The following is a 19652-nucleotide window of genomic DNA, read 5'->3' on the forward strand; positions in this document are numbered from 1 at the left end:
ACTGGGCATTGGATTTATGGGACCCTTGGATATTAATATAGTCCAATGTGAAGAATACAAGGAAGCCAAAATGTGCTTCCCAGAGAACTGAGTTATAGGGATAAGACTGACCCCTGAAGGCAGTGGCCAGTGATCAAAATGACGTGCCAAAGGAGGCCAGCCAGCTCAGATTTCATCTAGAGGACAGATGGCCACGGTGACCCTGGAATGGGAGGTGAGACTTGAAGGCGTGGGTTAATGGAGAGGAACTGAAACTTGGGAGGCTGAGGAGAGAGGACTGCTAGTTAAGTCTATCTTGGACTATACAGTAAGTTCAAGGTGAGCTTGGGCAACTCATCCAAAACAAAATGTTAAAAACGGGCATGGAAATAAAGCCACAAGTTGGTTTGGTGAAATTATATAAGCACCAGCAAACTCATAGCCAATTTCAACAAACTGGGCTCCTTTAAATACAAACCATCAAACATCCCCTGTCACGTTCGGTCATTTGTCGTATCATTTTCAAACTGCCAAAGATTGAAGTTTTCATGTAAACCAAATTTAAATAAAGTTCATTTTTCCTTCTGACAGTGATCTTTCTCTTTACATACATTACATGAAGCCCTTTTAACCAAATTTATAAGAAATATGCTGATAGCCTGTGGAATTATAGCACACTGTTGGGGTGGAGATGAAGCTGTTGGGTAAAGGGAGTTGGGGGGTGATGTGTGTGTATACCCGTTTATGTTAAAATTAAAATCGTACACTGCTATCTTGTCTTTGAGACTAATTATACACGGGTTCTCTAAAATTTCATGAATATATTTTGGCTCTGATCTTTCTTTCCCTCCTTACTTCCTTTTAAGTCACAAATGCATATTCATAGATAAGTATTACAATTTTAAAAATATTATTGTTGGGGGAGTGCTACAGCTCAAGTGTAGAGGTCAGAGGACAACTTCTGGGAGTAAATTCTCACTTACAACCTTTACATCTGTTCTGTGGCTCTAACTCAGCTTGCCTGGCAAGTGCCCTTTTCTGCTGAGTCATCTTACCTGACAGCATTGTGGATTTTTTGATAAATTATGTTTAGGTTTTGTTTTCATCTGCATCAACCAATTGTCATGTTTCCCTGTCCCTGCCTGAGAGCAGGAAGCTCATTCATAAAGAACAAATTGTACAGAGATACTCAACCATGTCTTCACATGATCTCAAATCCAGGTCACTAGCGTTGTGGTTGTAGAACTTTGCAATGAGTCTGTCTCCGTCCACCAGCCAGATTCCAGATCAGAACATGGAGACTTACTAATTATGGCAGCTCGGCCTTAGCTTAGGCTTGTTTCTAACTAGCTCTTATAATTTAAATTAACCCATTTCTGTTCATCTATGTGCTGCCACGTGGCTCAAGGCTGTTACCTCTCCTCCTACATGTCTTGCTTGTTCCCTGTCTCTTGTCATCTCCCCTCTTCTTCCCAGCATCCTCTGTGTCTCAAAAATCCTGCCTAGCTATTGGCCGTTAGCTTTTTATTAAACCAATCAAAGAGACACGTCTTCACAGTGTACAAAAAGATTATTCCACAACGAATCTTCATGCATTGGACTGCTTTTTATTTCAAGCATTAGTTGTTTTAAATGAAAATGAAGCCTTTGACAGAATTGGTTCTGGAAAAAAAAAGATGTAGAGGAAATAGGAAGTAATGTTTATTGTGTGTTCTGTTCTGTTCCATACTGTTTCTAGCTGGCTATAGCATTGCTCTCATTATTGGTCCTCTTAGTGTTCGTGCTGGTGAAGTGGGGTCTAATCTGTTACTGAGATTTAGAGGGACATTAGACAGTCCAGACTGAGGGCAGCCAATAAGAACACACTGTGCAGAAAGGACAGTGTAGATGACTCGGACTCCCAGAGAAGACAGAAGCCAAGATCTGCTCAAAGGCTTCAAGCATTTCCATACCCCACAATGCATGGACCTCTCATGCCCTGATTCCATAGAAATGTACCATAAATACATGTTTTTTAATCTTGACAAAGCTGTCTCAAGTTTGCTCACTGGGACTTGTAACATACAATAGAACCAACGTAGGCACATGAATAAAGTCAACCTAACCAACAGCTGGGAGGAAGGCTGGACAGATTAAGATGCATCAGAGTGGAAGTGCTTTAAAAGTGAAGAATTCTGCGGCTGAATTATGTGCTCTGGGTGGTTGAGGAGACAAAACATCAGTTAGTGTCCTTGTTCAGTGTAGAGTGTGTATGAATATGTGACCAGTCATTCCATGTGGATGTCATGAGCCCACTAAGACTTACAAGGCAGGATGGGAATTGAGGAGGAAGGAAGGGTGGAGTAAATATGAATGTTTCTAGAGAAAACAAACTGAGGGGTAGGCAGTGCCTGTCCCCCAGTAAGAGGTTTTGAGGGCCTGAGCTGGAACTTAAGAGGGCGCTCACATGTCTCTGAGCCAGTGAGGTCTTCTTGACTCTGAACCCAATCAGCTCTGCTCAGCTCCCTTCCTGCCGTCTGCCCTCTGCGCAGTCCACTGTACAGCAAGAAAGCAAATCCACTGCGGGCTGTTTCCTCTGCAGGGTGGGCAGTCCTGGGGTATCACTTTCTGGAAAATGATCCCCAGTGGTCTGTGGGTCCAGGGTCTGTACCACCAATGCAGAAGCTCATTTAGTTTGGAGTTTCCATCCCATGGTTTGTATTGCTGATATTACTGTTAATTTTATAAGAATTAGGGCCTGGTAAGGTGATTGAGTGGTTAAGAGCTTTTGCAGAGGGCTGCTGTGTGACATCTCACAACCATCTGTGACTCCAGTTCCTGGGGATCTGACACCTGCTTCTGGTCTCCTTGAGTATCAGGCACCCATGCAGCGCTCTTACATATGGACAGCCTAAACACTCACGCACAGAAAATGAAAATAAATACGCATTGCTTTAGTGTATGGATAGGACTTTATACATTAGTTTTTAGTTGGGGTAGCCACATTTAAGATCCACAACCTTTTGAAGGTTTACATGGTTAAGTAACTGTTTCCCACAACCAAGGTGGCAGTTCCTCACTATTTCCTCATTTGCAGCCGTACTTGGATGTTGACTGGGTTACAGTGGGTTCAGCCCTGCTGTGACCATAGAGTCACCATGCCAGAGTAAACTGTTAGATGACTTTCAGCTAAGTAGCACTGACCTACTGTGTGTGCCTTGCTCCCAGTTTGAGTTCTAACAGAGCCTTTGGTTAATTAATGACTAGAAGATACTGAACACTAACTTATGTTACTTGTTCCAGGAAGCCCTTTGAAGCCCCCCAAACATTTCAGCTAGCTTAAAGACACAGGGATGTTGCATTTTACAAAAAATTGTCCACAGCAAGCAGATGGAGGCTGCCTCACCCCTGCTTTTGGGAACATGTGTGCTCATCTCCATCTGCCCCTACACCACACCCTCTCTCCTTCTTCATCCCTGACAGTTCTTGCGGTTCCTTTGTTGGGCCAGCTCTCAGGTACACAGAGCCCCCCTTATTTCCTCATCAAAGCCATTCTCACACTGTCAGGATGCTCTAACATCCTTCTGCAGCTGAATGCTTCCCATTACTCTGGGGCGGTGGCCCACCTCCTAACCATGACCTGTGAGGCCCTGCATGCTGAGGTCTCACCCCCATCGTCTCCCCCCATCCTTGCCCTCCACCCTGCTGGCCTTGGTTCATTCTTAACCTGCCTCTTGCTGCTCAATGACCTCCCATCTCTGATTCAGTGTCATTTTCCCGATGTCTAAATCTAAATTGCCACACCCCATCCCAGTTTCCCAGCCACAGCTTCAGCCCTCTCTGTGACTTTCTAGTATGACTGTTGCTGTTAGTGGCATCATGGGTTAGTGGTTGCCCTTATGAGACCTCAACAGTTCTTCAAGGACCCAGTTGGGCCTCTCTTGTCGTGGCTGAGCAGACCTCAGTCGGGGAGTGCTGTCTGAGGGAAAGTGTACTTATTATCTCTTCATTCAGTGTTACTGTGACCATGTTCTGGGGACTGAGACTTGGTCAGTGAGTGCTTAGAAGTGGCCATTCTTCCCGTTGATAGCATTTATGGAAACCACCCTTACTGGTCAGCATCTTGGACATTGTTGGTATCTCAAGTGGGTTAGTTTAGCAATGGCCTCACATACTTAGCTGTAGCTTTTAGCTTCTTTAAGAGACCCAGCTTGGATGCCTCCTTCCATTAGAACCATCATAAAACAGTTGTACTGACATTTGTACCTCTATGTTCTTACTTTTTCTATCACCTTGGAGCCTGCTGTCTCTTCCCAAGACCAGTTTGCTTTGTGGATACAAAAGAGGTAGTATATTATGGCTTGGTTTTGGTGTTTTCTTTTGAGATAGGACCTCACTTGGCCCAGACAGGTCTTGAACTTGCTATGTAGTAAAGGTTGCCTTTGAACTCATGATCCTCTGACTCCATTTTCCAAATGCTGGCATTACACGTATGCACCATTACATTATGGAATGATTTTTAAAGCTCCATGATGTATGTGCTTAAGATAATTGTAAATCAGAAACATTTTAGATTATATATCTCTGATTTTTTTAAAGTTTATGGTTTAGGTTCTTATGTTTCTATAGCCCCATTTAGCACATAGACTCACAGGCATGCTATGGTCTTTATACAATGCACCTGTCACAGCCTCAGAAATATGGGAAATGAACTTTCCCAAAGCTGTAATGATTTACTTAGAAATGTCAACTATACTACAGTTACCTTGGTTTATTGTTATTTTCAGTATTATTGTTGTCATTATCAATAACCACTTACTAAGTGCCTAACATGTGCTTGTATAGATTTTATTTGTTTCTCTCACAAAGGTCTGAAAGTTGGCTATAACTACCCAAGTTCCTTATCTGGGAGACTGGGTCAAGTGTCTTCAAGGCCACACAGGTAGCATTTGGCAGTCAGGATTAAGCCTGCAAACTTCCATGATGCCAGTGTCTGCATGCTTTCCTCGACATCAGAGGTCCTTGGGTTTTTCCACTGAAGTCCCTGAAAGCAGAGGAAATCAATACATAATGCCTGGGGTCTAGACCCTTTGTAGCTAGAAGTAGCCAGCAGCCAGTTCAGAATGTCTTTGAAGTCGCATGCTTTAATCTTTGAAATTTATGCAAATTTATCTTTCTACTCTGTAATATAAAAGTATAAAAGTAATCCTTTCAACTGCTTGACATGGGATAAAATTGAAACTCCAAGAAGAGCTGCTGTTTATCCTTCTCTCATCCCCCCTGCCTTGCTGGGTGCCACTCTGGGGAGCTTCACTCCTGAGCTGGAGAAGGTCAATGTTGCTGTGCGGGGCTGCACATCTCCAACCGCATGGGTATCAACTTTCACCCTCTGCAGGGCTAGGGGTCCTCTCCAGGCCTCGGACATGCTAGCCAAGGGCTCCACCACTGCACACTACCCCTTCCCCTTGTTTTATTGAAACAGGAAGTCACTAGGTCACCCAGACTGGCTTCCATTTGTCTCTGCCCCTGTTAGTACCTTTTTGTTGTTGGAAAAGCTTTTCAGTGACAGAACACACCATCAATGCACTGCTGCAGAACATTGCCTAGGGGATCCTAAACTAGGCTTTGTTGATGCTGTGTGGGGGCGTTTGAGTGATAGCAATCTAGCGGGAAGTCTAGAGATTATTTAATCGTGGTTTTTAAACCTTCAATCTTTTAGGAACCAACGGCATTTTTAAAAATGAAATTGCACTTAAAGCTGTAATTTATAAAATCAGTGAGAGTGAAGACACTCGCTTTCCCACAGGCCTTCAAAGTTGTGTTTGTATGATACATTTTTTCTTCAGGGTTCTGTCAGCACCCCAAACTGTGCAGAACAAAGCGGAGACACCCCAGATACGACTCAGCATGCATTTTACTGAGGAGGCTCAAGCTGGAGGACTTATCTTCAGGGACCCTACTGATAAGTCCAGTTTCTGATCTCAGAGGAAGCCAGAGACCCAGACCTGCCAGGTTCTCCTGGAACCCTTGGTGGCTCTCTGGAACCCTGGTTTTACTCTCATCTGAAGAGCTGCTTTTGTAGCTTCTCTGAGAGGCTGGGAGGGGCATCCCCTAGTCTCATAGAGTCATTGGCAGGGTGGCCTCCTGGGAAAAGACACACTGACACCCGGGTCTCGAGACAGCCAATGGAGACCTTGTTGTTGCTGTGCTCCTGCCTCTACCGCAGGCAGGGCCTTCTGGAGGATGTTGTGGGGAGGGCAGGGGGGCAGGGGACAGAAAGCCTGAGCTGTTACGAGTCATACGCAAGGCCGCATTCTGAGAGCCACCGTGCCGGGGTTAGGGTAACACCGGAGCTCAGAACTCTCTTCTCCACCTCAGAGCCGATTCTGATCTCTCCCCACCTCACCGCTGCTTTGCCCCTGCTGACACCTGTCATCTCAGGACTTGGGGCAGTGGCACAGTTCCTTTCTAAGCACCCGTGACCACTTAGAAAGTGCCTGAGTGAGGCCACCGAGGCTCCTGCGGTACTGGAGTGGGTTGGGATCCAGAGAAAGGGTTTGTGGGAAAAGGCCAAGCAGGATTCCAAAGAAGATGGGGACAAAGGACTCAACCGAGTCACCACATACCTCAGCTGCTGTCTGGGGGGGGGGGGTGACAGCCATGAAGCCCCACTGGGTCATCTCTGAAGACTGATGTCCCCAGGTTTATGCCGACCAGCACTGACTAGCACCTGTGAACCTCATTAAGCACAGCCTTCATACCACCTTTGATTTGCAGAAAATGGGAGTTGTTTTTAAACTTCTATAAAAATTGAACTGTTGTACAACATAGGTTTATCAACACAGTCATCTTGCTCTTACCTCTCCGGTCAATTCCTGGGATACATATAAGCACTAGATTATATGTATAGTAGTGGAGGGGGAACAGAAAGTATCTCTCAGTTTGTGTAGCCTCTGGAGGACTTCAGAGTTGAGGGGACTACTCCCTCCTCTGTCTCACTCCGTCATCCCTCTGCTGTGTCATTACTTACCCCCAGTGCCTCATGCACTCTGATGCTGAATGCTCCTGGGAGCCTATCCCACCAGTGGAGGGATGGCCTGTGTTCTCTCAGCCAGAAATGCTCCGTGCTTGAGTCTGCACTCATCTCTGGGTTCTCGTCTATTCCTGGCCGCACAGAGCACTTGCTTGTTTGTTTAGCATCAGTCTCTGTGCAACCCTAGAATAGCCATCTCATGCCCCTCCATTCCAGTAACTTCTAGGCAGCAACCGCAGGCTTTACAGGCACTGGTAACATGTGTGCATTGCTTGGAGGGCCACTAACTACTGAGACCTCATGAAAAGTAGCTCAGCAAGTCCCCCCAGCCCTGCCTACTCATTGTGGGAGCCAGAACTGAAAATTGCAAGCATTTGATTTCTCATAGGATACAGTGTATGTACGTGTGTGTGTGCATGTGTTGAATTTGTGTTTTGGTTGTTGCTACCACCAAGTCTACTGGCATAAAACAATTGCCATTTATTACATGTGGATTCTCTGAGTCAGGAGTTCTACAGGGCCCAGGGGGGTTACTTGTCTGCTAAACTAGTCTTGACATCAGCTTGGAAGTTCAGGGTAGCTGGAATAATTTGGATGCCTCAGAGTCTGAGCTCAGTTGAACTGTCCACCACCAGGTGACCTCTAAACTTATCTTGGGTGTTTAGAGCATGCTCGGTGGCTTGTAAGAGGTAGCATTTGGAGCGCACAGGTCCCCAGAGACCATGACCTTGTGATCTAGCCACACAGCATCACTTCAGTCACGTTCTGTTGTACAATACAAATAATAAAATCCCAGAGACAGATACTGGGTTCAAGCTGAAGATCAGAAAAGCAAAGCAGCCAGCCACTAGCTCTTACCTCTACCTCAGGATGAGATGGGTGATCCTGTCTCCACGAATCCTCAGAGCACAATGCAGACTGCACTGCTCTCCATCAAATCTCAGATGCAATTCTCTCGGTTCCTGTCTCCTCCCGCCTTATATTCCTCTCTCCACCCAGCCATATCACTTTTGTCTCCTCCTCCCTAGTGCTGGGATTAAAGACATGTGATCCCAAGTGCTGGAATCACCTTTGTGTAAGCTGTTTCTCTTTTAGACTGGATTCATTTCCTGTAGCTCAGTGTGGCCTTGAATTAACAGAGATCCATCAGCCTCTGTCTCTCAAGTACTGAAATTAAAGGTGTACACCACCACCACCTGGCCTCTGTGACTAACTAGTATGGCTGCTGGGATTAAAGGTGTGTGCCACCACTGCCTGGCTCTGTGGCTGTGGCAAGCTTTGCATTTTCATCTCCAGTGGTTTTATTAAATCATAAACAATTTCTCACCACACTGTTGGCCATGTAGAAAGGTGACTCAACCCTTTTCCACCATCGTCCTCTTTAAGCCACTGTCCATAGCTTTCCAAGTACCACTATGCTCCCTCTCGTTGTTTTTAGTCCTCAGATCAAAGCCTCATGTTTTAAGCTGTGTTGCAACATAACTTCACTACCAGATACCAACTTCCCTGTTAGGTTTCCCTTGCTGTGCCAAATGTAGTGGCATCTACCAAAGGTTGTTTTCTCATGTGCACAGATTCAATGGGGCAGGGGGCAGGAATTGGGTCAGGAAACAGTAGGAACAACTTGCCTCTCTCCATGACATCTGAACTTCAGAACACTTCACAGTCATCATGACCTGGATTCTGGAGATGATTTAACTGACTTCGGGCAGTTGATCTGGAAGACTCTTCACTCATGTCCCGGCAGTGATGCCAAGGGTGGGATAGGCTGAAAGGATGGACCCTGCATGTAAACATGGCCTTGTATTTTTCATAAATCCTGCCTTCTTCACGGTTTTTTCTCTTCTGATTTTTCATTTTGTTTCATGTGCTTATTGCTTTCATGATGGAAAACTTTCTTCAAATGAAGTTCATCAATGCATATAAAATAGCAAAGAATGTGAGCTGTTCAGGCACCCCAAGGGAAATAAGCAGCACATGTCTCAAAGTTCCAAAGGCCACACAGTGAAAGCTGTGCCTCCCTCTCCTTGCCGTCAGCCTCACATGCCTCTTTCCGGAAGTGGTCTTGTTGCTCTCCTCTTACGTCTAGAGATGCTCTTCATGGCTGCAGATCCTTGTGTTTATACACAGGTACCTGTTCGTGTACTACCACAAAACAATATCACACTGTTATAGACCAGCAGTTCTCAACTTGGCGGGGTTCGACCCCTCTGGGGCTGTATATCAGACATCCTGCATATCAGATATTTACATTACAATTCATAACAGTAGCAAGATTACAGTTATGAAGTAGCAATGAAATAATTTTATGGTTGGAGGTCACCACAACATGAGGAACTGTATTAAAGGGTCATAGCGTTAGGAAGGTTGAGAATGACTGCTATAGACTGCCCTGTGTTTGCGAGTTTTGAGTATGCCTGTGTGCACGTGTACATGCAAGTGTGCCTACCCATGCAGGCACAAGTAGAGGCCAGGGATTAATGTCAGGATGTCTTCTTATTCTACACACACACACACACACACACACACACACACACACACACATCTCAAATGTTTTTAAAACATTTTACTTACAGATGTTAAGCCTGTCTCTATAATTTTCACTTATGTACCAAAAGCTATTGTATTGAAACCATTGTTACCTTATTAAATAAACTACTTTTAAATTTCAGTTCATTGATGGCATTTGCAAAATAACTATAATTCTTACATCAACTGGGACTTTTAGAAAGATATGATGATGCCATGATTTTGTTTAAGAAGAGCCTTTATCTTTTAGAAATCCCTACTGAAATATTTACTGATTAACTTATATCATATCTAGAATTTGATCCAAAAGAATTCTGAAAGGAATAAGCAGATATATATACATGAAATAACATTAGCCTCCAGTTGATAATTACTGAAGATATATTTGAGTACATGGTGTTCAGTTACCTGCTGTTCATTATAGTTCAACTTATTTGTGTACAATAACATATTTTGAGGGACTGAATGAAAAGAGACCGTATTCATCCAACATTTATTGCAGTATATTGTTAGACCTGTCCTATTGCATTATCAGTTGCCATAAGTCTCTTACTGTGCCCAATTTTTAAATTAAACTTCACAGTGTGTGTGTGTGTGTGTGTGTATGTGTGTGTGTGTGTGTGTGTGTGTGTATGTATGAATAAGTGAGAACAGTGCAGATAGAGGTCAGGGCCGTCCATGATTGAAGGCATCCATTGTTGGTCTTGGGATGGGAACTGTGTGAACAACAGGGAGTTAATACAGCAAGCACAAATCCTTCTGCCCTGTGTTTCAGTAACTAGATACTTCACAAGAGCAAGGGTCCTTGTCTCCTGTTCTCTTGGTGTGCCTGGGACACCACACTCACATGGTGGAAACTCCAAACACACATCTCTATATTTAGCCCACATGGTCTTCCCTGGAGGCTGCCCTGGTTTCTGTTCTCAAACCAGTAGCCCCAGGGATTCTCACTGGGAGCACCTAGGCTTGGAGGAAGGTCAGTGGTGCTTCCTGAGTCCCTGGGAATTGTCGTTGACGTGCAGAGACAAATAGCACCATCAGTCCCAAGAGAACATTTATAAGCAAACAAATTGACCAGGAATTATTTCTTTGAGAGGCTCCTAAGAGAACTATAATGCACAAGAGGAAGGACTCCAAAGGCTGAAGGAGGGTCAGGAAGCCACTGGGAATGTCGCAGACCTCTTAGCACTCTCTGAAGCCATTCCACATAGAACACAAGTTAGATGAGTGCCCAGAATGCCATCCCATGAGAAAGAGAGTAGATGACAGTAGAAGAAAGAAGAGAGTCAGAATTGGGATGGTGGTCGGGGGAATGACAGCAATACTGGGTGACATGTTGGTCCTGTAGGTATGTTTGTGTGATCAGCTCAGAGACAGGGAAAAACTGCAATTTTTTTGTTATTGTTGTTTGTTTTGTTGTTGTTGTTGTTTTGATTTTTTTCAAGACAGGGTTTCTCTGTAGGTTTGGAGCCTGTCCTTGAACTCACTCTGTCTACCAGGCTGGCCTCAAACTCAAGAGGTCCACTTGTCTCTGCCTCCTGAGTGCTGGGATTAAAGGTGTGCACCACCACCCAGCAGCCATTTTTCCCCTTTTTAGTGGGGGGTCTCCACCACCTTAATGTTGGCACACACGCATGCTGGTATATTGCTTCCTGTTTGGAAGGAAAAACTGGCATGGGAGGAGCAAGTCACATCTTGACTAGAAGGCTCTTTAGAGGCAGTGCCATGACAACACTGTTCAGACCTTCCAAATGGGCCAGGTGGTTGCTGGGGTAGCACATGTCACCGGCTGCCCATTGCTACAGATGAAGTCTTTCTGCTGGTGTCTCTATAGCACATATTATGGGGTGCTGGTTCTTTTGATGCTATTTAACATTTATGTGTGTCACTGAAATTATAAACCATAAATATACACGATACCACACAATTGGTAAAAGTGTCGAGCTTTCATTCTGCAAAGGAGGCATCTTCGTCTATTGCCTGAGAGCATTCACCTTCCACTCTTTGTTACTGCCTCTCCTTTCTAGCCCGATGCTCACCCAACCTCATGCCTCCCACACAGCACAGACTCCTGGGGCTAATCACATATATTGTGGAGCCCCAAGCACGCCTGGACCAAAAAGCCAGGGAAGACAATTAGGGAGCATCTAAATTAAGCCAAATTATTTTATTTGACAACGTAACAAAAGTGCTTTGGAGGTCATGCAGCAGACAGGTGTACGGTGTAAAAGGAGGGAGGTGAATGGGAACCAGTCGGCCTCTTTTCAAAGAGACGGGTTCCAAGAGCTGCAGCGTTTCCTCTGGCTTTGAAAGAGGCTGATGATTTGGAGGCATTCACCTGGGCGGTAGGCAGCACTGTTGGTGTCTGAGCTGTAAACACTCACTGGTTCTCAGGTGCCTGTGTATACAGGGTGGGGAGAGGTAAGAGCCCCACCATTCCGTCCCCACGAATGCTAAACATATAAATGAAGCGGTTGGGTGGAGCTCTGCCTGTGGCTGAGGACACATTCAGTCTCACCCAGGAAGCCTCATGCTGAACCCCACATCTTTAGTTTAAACCCAGAGCCCCAGAGAGCACACTTCCTGGCTCTATAAATAAAAGACTCAGGTTTCCTGACACCCAGGGTTTCTGCTCTTTAACAATGTAAATAAATGCCTGCCCCAAGTGAGTGAATACCTGCCTGCTGACTTTACAATTTTGTCTTGCAGAAATACCGACAGTATATGGCCGGACTTCTGGCTCCTCCCTATGGCGTTATGGAAACGGGCTCTAACAATGACAGTAAGTGAAGTGTGTGCATTTTGTATCTGACAATTTGTCGTGTGGCATGTGTTTTCATGTAACAAAAAGAATGTATGCCCGCATGTCAGAGGAAGCACCCTGACTCTGGTGTGAGTCACAGCCTGGCAGTCACACTGGAGAGCCTGCACATGTAGTCTGTGCTATTTCCTGTGGGGTCTCCACTACTGGAGAGTGCTGGCTCTGGTGCAGGCTGGGAGCTCCATATACTGGGCATCCACACACTCGGAATATTTCTGTGCCCTCTTAAAACTGGGATTCCTGAGCTGTGTTTGTCTCAGCTACATGGACGTACCAGAGAACTCCTTTTTCTGTTCACTTTAGCTCTGTTGACCAAACAGAGGCAGGAGTCATTAGCGCTTTTAAAATGGCCGTCTCAGTCCCAGGCTTTTGGTAGGTTCTAGATGCTAGGTGCTCTACCACACAGGAAGGTGATCGGTAGCTTAACTTTGGTATTTATTTCACACACGTGTGTGTAGTCAAGTGGCTTGATATATATGTTCAGTGTACACCAGCAAAAAAAAAAAAAGAAAGAAAGAAAAAGAAAATCAGGCTCCTATAAGAGACCCACCCTTGGCTGAGGTTTAAATATAGGAGTGGGGTAAGTTGTGTGATACTGTTTTGCTGTCTTAAAGACTGATTTTATTTTTATGTATGTGTCTGTGCACAAGAGTGCAGGTGCGCTTAGAGGCCAGAAGAGGGCATCAGATTCCCAGAAGCAGCTGTGAGCTATCTGAGTTGAGTGCTAGGAACTGCTTCAGTCCTCTGGATGAGCAGTACATGATCTTAACTGCTGAGACATCTCTCTATTCCCTATCCCTCCATCCCATCTCTCCTAAGTGTGTGTGTGTGTGTGTGTGTGTGTGTGTGTGTGTGTGTGTGTGTAACTAAGTACCAAGCATGGAGTATTCGAAGTATGCCACTTTAATGGCCAGATGTGGACATGGCAGACAGCATTTCCACCTTGTCCCTTGTTCCCTTAGCAGCACTCTCGTTCTCCCGTGTGTTAGTTTCTGCAGGGTTTCACCTTCTGCCCCACAGTGTTGCTGCCACTCTTTCTCTGTAGCCCCTGCTGAAAGGATCCAGGCGTTATGCTTGCCTGACCCTGTTACCTGGCAGAATGTACTCAGGCAGTACCCTGGTCAGCCCAGGGTTCCATGGGAACCAGTCTGCATGCAGGTACAAAGGACCCCTTTAAAGGACAGGCCCCGCCCACTTATGTTCTCTTACACTCTTCCTCCCTTACCCTCTCTCTGTCTCTCTGTCTCTCTCTCTCAGTCTCTCTCTCTGTCTCTCTCTCTCTGTCTCTCTGTCTCTCTCTCATCTCGCTCTCCCGCCCTGTATCACTCTCCATGGTTAATGAATCTCTTGTGTTCCTGTTCCATCTAGTGTGAATCTTTAAACAAAAGAACAACCCCTGCCCTCTCCCCACATTGGCCTCCTTGAAAAGGAAGCAGAAAAGAGGAATATCAGCCCTTCCTTCTTTCCTTCCTTCTTTCCTTTTTCCCTTTCTTCCTCTCTCCCTCCCTCTCCCCCTCTCTTTCTTCTTTTTTCCTCCCCCTCTTTACTGAGCTGGAATAACCAGTTCACTAGGAATGCCCTAGTTAAAAAAAGAAATCAGTTGTGCTATGTTTCCTAGTTATGTGGCCTCAGGCAAGACACTCAGATGCTTTATGCCTCAGTTTCCCCCTAGTGTGCTTGTGAGTATTAAATGAATCGAAATGTGTCCTGTGTTTAAAAGAGTGCCAGGCACATAGTTATGCATAAGGTGTTAGTTGCTATGTCCTCACCCCTAGCCACTCACCAGCCCCACGAAGTCAGGCTTCTTCTGCCCCATACTTTAAATGAATTACTCCACAGTTAGCCATCACCAGTAGACTCAGTGGCTCCCATTGCTCTTTTAATGTATAACTTTCTGGCCCTGTTCTCCCTTGGACCTCGGGGCTTTGTTGTCTGACCCTTGTGCCCCTGCCTCACTCAACACTTGTAGCTGTTGACTCTTTCACAGCCTCCCACTTTCTCCTGAGAGCTTAGGAGCCAGCCCAGATATCTCTCTCTCTCTCTCTCTCTCTCTCTCTCTCTCTCTCTCTCTCTCTCTCTCTCTCTCTCTCTCTCTCTCTCTCTCTCTGTCTCTCTCTCTGTCTCTCTCTGTCTCTCTCCTCTGTGTCTGTCTGTCTGTCTGTCTCTGTTTCTCTCCAGACTATCTTACTCCATACCTGAGACTAGCCCAACTTGCCATCTTTTTGCCTTAGCCTCTTTAGTATCTAGGATTACAGCTACACAGCCCTGCGCACCCCCCCCCCCCGCCATGAGGCCTTTTATGAAAATAATAGCGTTTCCATGTGTATTCAGCACTTCAACCACACGGAATAGCTGCCATGGTTTCCCTTAAGAAACATCCACTATCAAGTCAATATTCAGGTTTCCCAAACATAATATCTTTATCACAATTGCTGAACTGGACCCAGTTAAGTGGCAGCCACTGTATCTGATCTTGGTGTCTCTTTAAAAATAATGATTATTGTTACATTCATTTGTTTGTTTATTCTGTGAATTTTTGTGCAAGAATGTGCCATACCACATGCAAGAAGACCAGAGGATAGTTTGTAAGGGTCAGCTCTCTCCTCCCTCCATGTGGGTCCAAGGGACTGGACTCAGGTCAAGCCTGTAGCAAGCACTTTCACCTGCTGAGCTGCCCCACGACTCCATTTTACTGATATAGAGTCTTACTAAGTATGTCAGGCTAGCCCCAAACTCACGATCTTCCTGGATCCTTCTGTATTCTGGGATTACAAGTGTGTAATACCAATAAATTATCTTTTATTTTTTAAGATGTACTTATTTCTCATGTATACAGTATTCTACCTGCACATACACTTTGAGGCCAGAAAGGGCTCCAGATCTTATAGATGGCTGTGAGCCACCATGTGGTTGCTGGGAATTGAACTCAGGACCTCTGGAAGGTCAGCCAGTGCTCTTAACTTCTGAGCCGTCTCTCCAGCCCTAATTATCTCTTAATTTTGAGCCACCTCTTTAGCTCCTTGTGGCTGTGCGTATCCCCTGATGTACAAGCCTTTTAATGATGGCTGTTGCCTTCCATGGAAGGTGGCAGTCCAAGAATCTTCACACTTTAGCCCAACTGTCAAGCCTGCATGGATGAAAAAGAAATCAGTTTTTCATAGTAGCTTCTCAGAGGCATCCTGAGGTCCAGCATGTAGTTATCTGAGTAGCCGTATCTTTCACTTCTGAACAACTTAGGGAAGCAGCCGACTGTACCCTGACTCTCCTCAGACAGCCCACTCCGGGGCTAGAAGGTGGTTGCCAGTTGGGTAGTTGTCTCCCTGGGTGGGTGCAGGATGGATTTCAGAGTGCTGGCACAAGGCCACCTGATTCCCTGTGACATATATCTGGGATGCTGTGGAAGCCATGCCTATCAGTACTCCTGCTTCCTGCCTGAGTATCTGTGTCTTGAGACTCCCCAGATTCAAGGAACAAAGCTCCAACTAGACCAAGCTTTCGAACAATCTCTGCTGGGCTGAGGCCGCATGCCTACCACCCTGCTGTACTGGGTTAGCCAATCCATTCTGTTAAGGTTGATGTGGCAATTGTGCGGCTGTATCCCATACACCTAGACTCTGGGCACACCGTGGTTTTGTGGTGCAAACCGCCTTACACTGAGCCCCTGGTTGGAAGCCAGATGGAAGCCACACAGGAGACCCATCTGTGCAGCTTTCCCCTCCTTACGATGGGTAGCACTTGTGCCTGCTGTCCTGAACTTAGTGGGCTCTGCCAAAGAGGTGGCTTCCCACAGTTGCCACCTTAGGGTGTCCACCAAGAGGGGAGGACCAGGGGCTGCTGCCTGTAGTAGATGCTCCTGTAATGTTTGTAAATGAGTGAGCAGATGAGCACGAGGAAGAAGGGTGCATTTTCTTAGCTACCGGAACTGAGACAGCCCTCGCCTTGAAGCAGCTGCTGCCGTGTTAGGCCTGGCCTGAGCACGACAGGAAGGAGCTTTGCTCAAAGCAGAACTTGTGTTCTGGTGGGTTTCCTATGCTGCTTACAGCTGGGTGCAGACCACTGGGGCAGAATGGGGTGGTTTGTAGTGGAGAGACGTGCACGTGCAACTAAAGAGCAGATGTGTCTGTCCACAGCTCTGAGAGTGCTGGGGTTCAGTCAGCAGGATTAGCTGCTTGCGTGGTGTAAATGAGTCATAGGGAGACATTTACCACCGGAAGGGAAAGACATATGGTGGACACAAAATAATTCTGGGTTTCGTTGCCTGGACACACAGCTCCGTTCCCAAGGTATTGACTTAGAGTTATGTGTGGGTGCTGCCATCTCTCTGGGTAAGCTTCTATGGGTGCACAAACGGAAAACATGGAAGTGTCACTGATGTTCCTACAGCAAAGGATTTTGGTTTCACTGTGTTGGTTGATCATACAGTTTATGGCCTCTCTTGTCTCTCTTTCCTCCCTCTAGGGATTCCCGACAAGGAGAATGTGAGTAGCTACTCTATCTCTCTGCCTAGCTTCTTGTCATAAGGTAAAACATAACCATAGTGACCTTCCAAGCAAAGAGTTCTCCATCCACAGTCAACAGAACAATAAATATTCTTCTAATCTTATTGTGGCATCTAGGGTGAGTCATTTAAAATACCCAGGAGAACAGGGTGACTGCTCTAACATGATTGTCACATGTTTCTGGTATTTGGTCCAAAGGAAGGTTATTCTAGGGGTAAAGCATATAAGTGCTAAGTGTTCCTTTTTCCCATGATGTGTACATGTCAATAGAACAAATTATCATAGCACTGTGAAGAAAACCAGTTGCTTTTCCTTATTGGGAATATAAATGATGAAAATCAGGGTCTGTTTATGAATTTGCCTAATTATATCCAAGAGCACTAAGGTCAGCATTTTTCTTTGGAAACTGAGGGTGAGTGACTGAGTGCTATAATTGGTTTCTGAAAACAGGTAAGAGAGACTATTTAAGACCCAGCTTCCAGGGCTGGGTGTGGTGTTTTAGTACTTTAACCCCAGCATTCGGGAGGCAGAGACAGGAGGATCTCTATGAGTTCAAGGTCAGTCTCGTCTATAGAGGGCATCCCAAGACAGCCAGGGCTACATAGTGAGATCTTTCTCAAAAAAAAAAAAAAAAAACAACTGAAAGAAGGCAGAGTTTCCAACGCCTGCTGCCAGTGTCTACGCTAAGGGTAGGAGCGTCTCAGTGGTGTATAACTCATTTGGATAACGATAGTGTTAATTCTATTAAATGCACTCTAGGCTCATACCACAACATGGAATAATTCTATTAAGTGCTGTTAAGAGAAGCTTTTTCTTTGCTAGCTGCTTTGGTTTATCCCCCGCCAGCCGCCTGGGCTCTGCCACATTGTAGTCCCCAAATAAACACACAAGACGCTGTATTAATTATGAAGCTGTTGGCCTTGCTTGTTTCTTACTGGCTAGCTCTGACTTAAGTAATTACCCCATAATTGTTAATCTAAGTATGTCTCTTACCGGAGAGGTTTCCAGGCTTCCTACCCCAATGGCGTTACATCTTGAACTCTCTTGTGTTTCTCCTTCCCAGAATCCTCCTGGACTCCTAGCCCCACCTATCTAGATTCCTATAGCTCAACAGTACTTTATTGACAAATAACAGGCAAATAACAGGACTTCCCCAACATCTCCTCTTTTCTGTTTAAACAAAAGAAAGGTCTTAACTTTAACATAGTCAAATTATATATAACAGAACAGTTATTAAATAAGAACATAGTTACAATATTTTAGCAAGATTTAAAGAAAATATCATCCATCCCATCCTTGTGAGTCCAAAGTTCTATATGTATCTTTTATCATAACTAAGGAAAACTATAATTATAACTATCTATCTTCAACTCCATCAAAGACCACAGAAGGATAATATATAAACACTAGGATTGACAGAGACATCTTACTGCCTGGACAGTCACCCGAAGTATCTCTGTAACGTTGGGGCATCCATCTTCAGCCCATAGGCCACAATGTGTCTGAACACTTCTCAGCAAAGCAGGAAATTTCAAACTGTCCATCTGCATTGGCAGTCTGTCAGTCATTTTTCTGTGTCCTGCAGAAAGTCTGGTAGACTCTTCCATGAATCAGGAACCCTGTAAGACTGAGTTCAGCAGTCACTTTTCTGTGGGTCCTGCATGTCCAGATTATACAACAACAGTCAAACAGTCTAGGCAAGAGCAGTTTCTTGCCCAAATGGATAATCTTGCCATGTTGAAAGCAAACTCCATAATAAGTTTCTTCGATGCCCATCTTCCTCTCATACGTAATTGGTGCTGCCAGGAGCAGACATTTCTCATTGTCAAGAAAAACCCTAAACCATTTTAAATGCCATTTTCTGAAAGTCTTTGAAAGGTTTGAAGACTATCTCAAATATATTTCTGTATATTTAGAAAACCTAACTTACCTAACTATAAATTATAAGTAACTATCTATAGTCTGTATTCAATTATGCATTACATTTTAAAAGATCAGTATAAGCACAATACTTAATCAAGAGGAGAAATATACACATCACAAAATTGACCTTGATTTTGTCTCAATAAATGAAAAACAATACCCATACCATAATTCCCCTTTTTACCATTAAAAAAGATTGGCTGTGATCACTAGCCAATTATAAACAATCCCATTTAAATGAAAACAAAGATTTATAAACAAGATGGGAATTGGGACGTCGCTCATTCCAAACTGCTTCCTGCTGGAAGGGGGCGCTGTTTATACCATGGGGATCATGACAAAACTCAGAAACCTGTATAAGTCCATATTTTCGGGGTCTGTAAAGCTGTATCATCTTAGCTGTCTCAGTCGTTGGAACACCTGGTCCACTGCTTCCGGGGGTCTTGGTTCGTGAAACCACAGAAGCCTGGAAGGAATTCTCAGCTTTTCATTTTCTGTAGAAACATAAGCAAATTCTCCTTTTCCAAGTAACATATCCTTATACTTAAATTTTGAGGTCAAGGCATTTTCAAAAGATATAAGTTGTATTAATTTAGCAGCATTTATAAGCAAGTGTACTTTAGTAGCAGTTCCTTCCTGAGCAAGCAAAAAACTGAAAAACACAATACCGGACAGTATCCAGACTCTCTGTATTTTTTCCATCTTTGCACGGCTTATTTATTTATCTATTATTACTTTATTTATTTTACTTTTATTTATTTTTCTCTGAGACAGGGTTTCTCTTTGGAAATCTGCCTGCCTCTGCCTCTGGAGTAATCCTACCGGCGTGTGCCACCACAACGCCGGCTTTTTTATTTATTTACCACTTTGTCATTTCATTTTCTCTCTC

At 44.8% G+C, this 19652-nt stretch overlaps 1 protein-coding gene across 5 annotated transcripts in view; it reads left to right on the forward strand.

The window, feature by feature from the left end:
* Positions 1-19652, forward strand: part of Rapgef4 (Rap guanine nucleotide exchange factor 4) — a 299093-nt gene that overhangs the window by 164517 nt on the left and 114924 nt on the right. For all 5 annotated transcript variants that reach the window (XM_040745573.1, XM_040745574.1, XM_040745575.1 and 2 more), the window contains 2 exons: positions 12230-12302; positions 16800-16819. In XM_040745573.1, coding sequence (XP_040601507.1) covers positions 12230-12302; positions 16800-16819 — 93 coding nt within the window. The remainder of the gene's footprint in view (positions 1-12229; positions 12303-16799; positions 16820-19652) is intronic.

Source organism: Mesocricetus auratus, unplaced genomic scaffold, assembly GCF_017639785.1.
Source record: "Mesocricetus auratus isolate SY011 unplaced genomic scaffold, BCM_Maur_2.0 Super-Scaffold_100004, whole genome shotgun sequence".
NCBI lineage: Eukaryota > Metazoa > Chordata > Mammalia > Rodentia > Cricetidae > Mesocricetus > Mesocricetus auratus.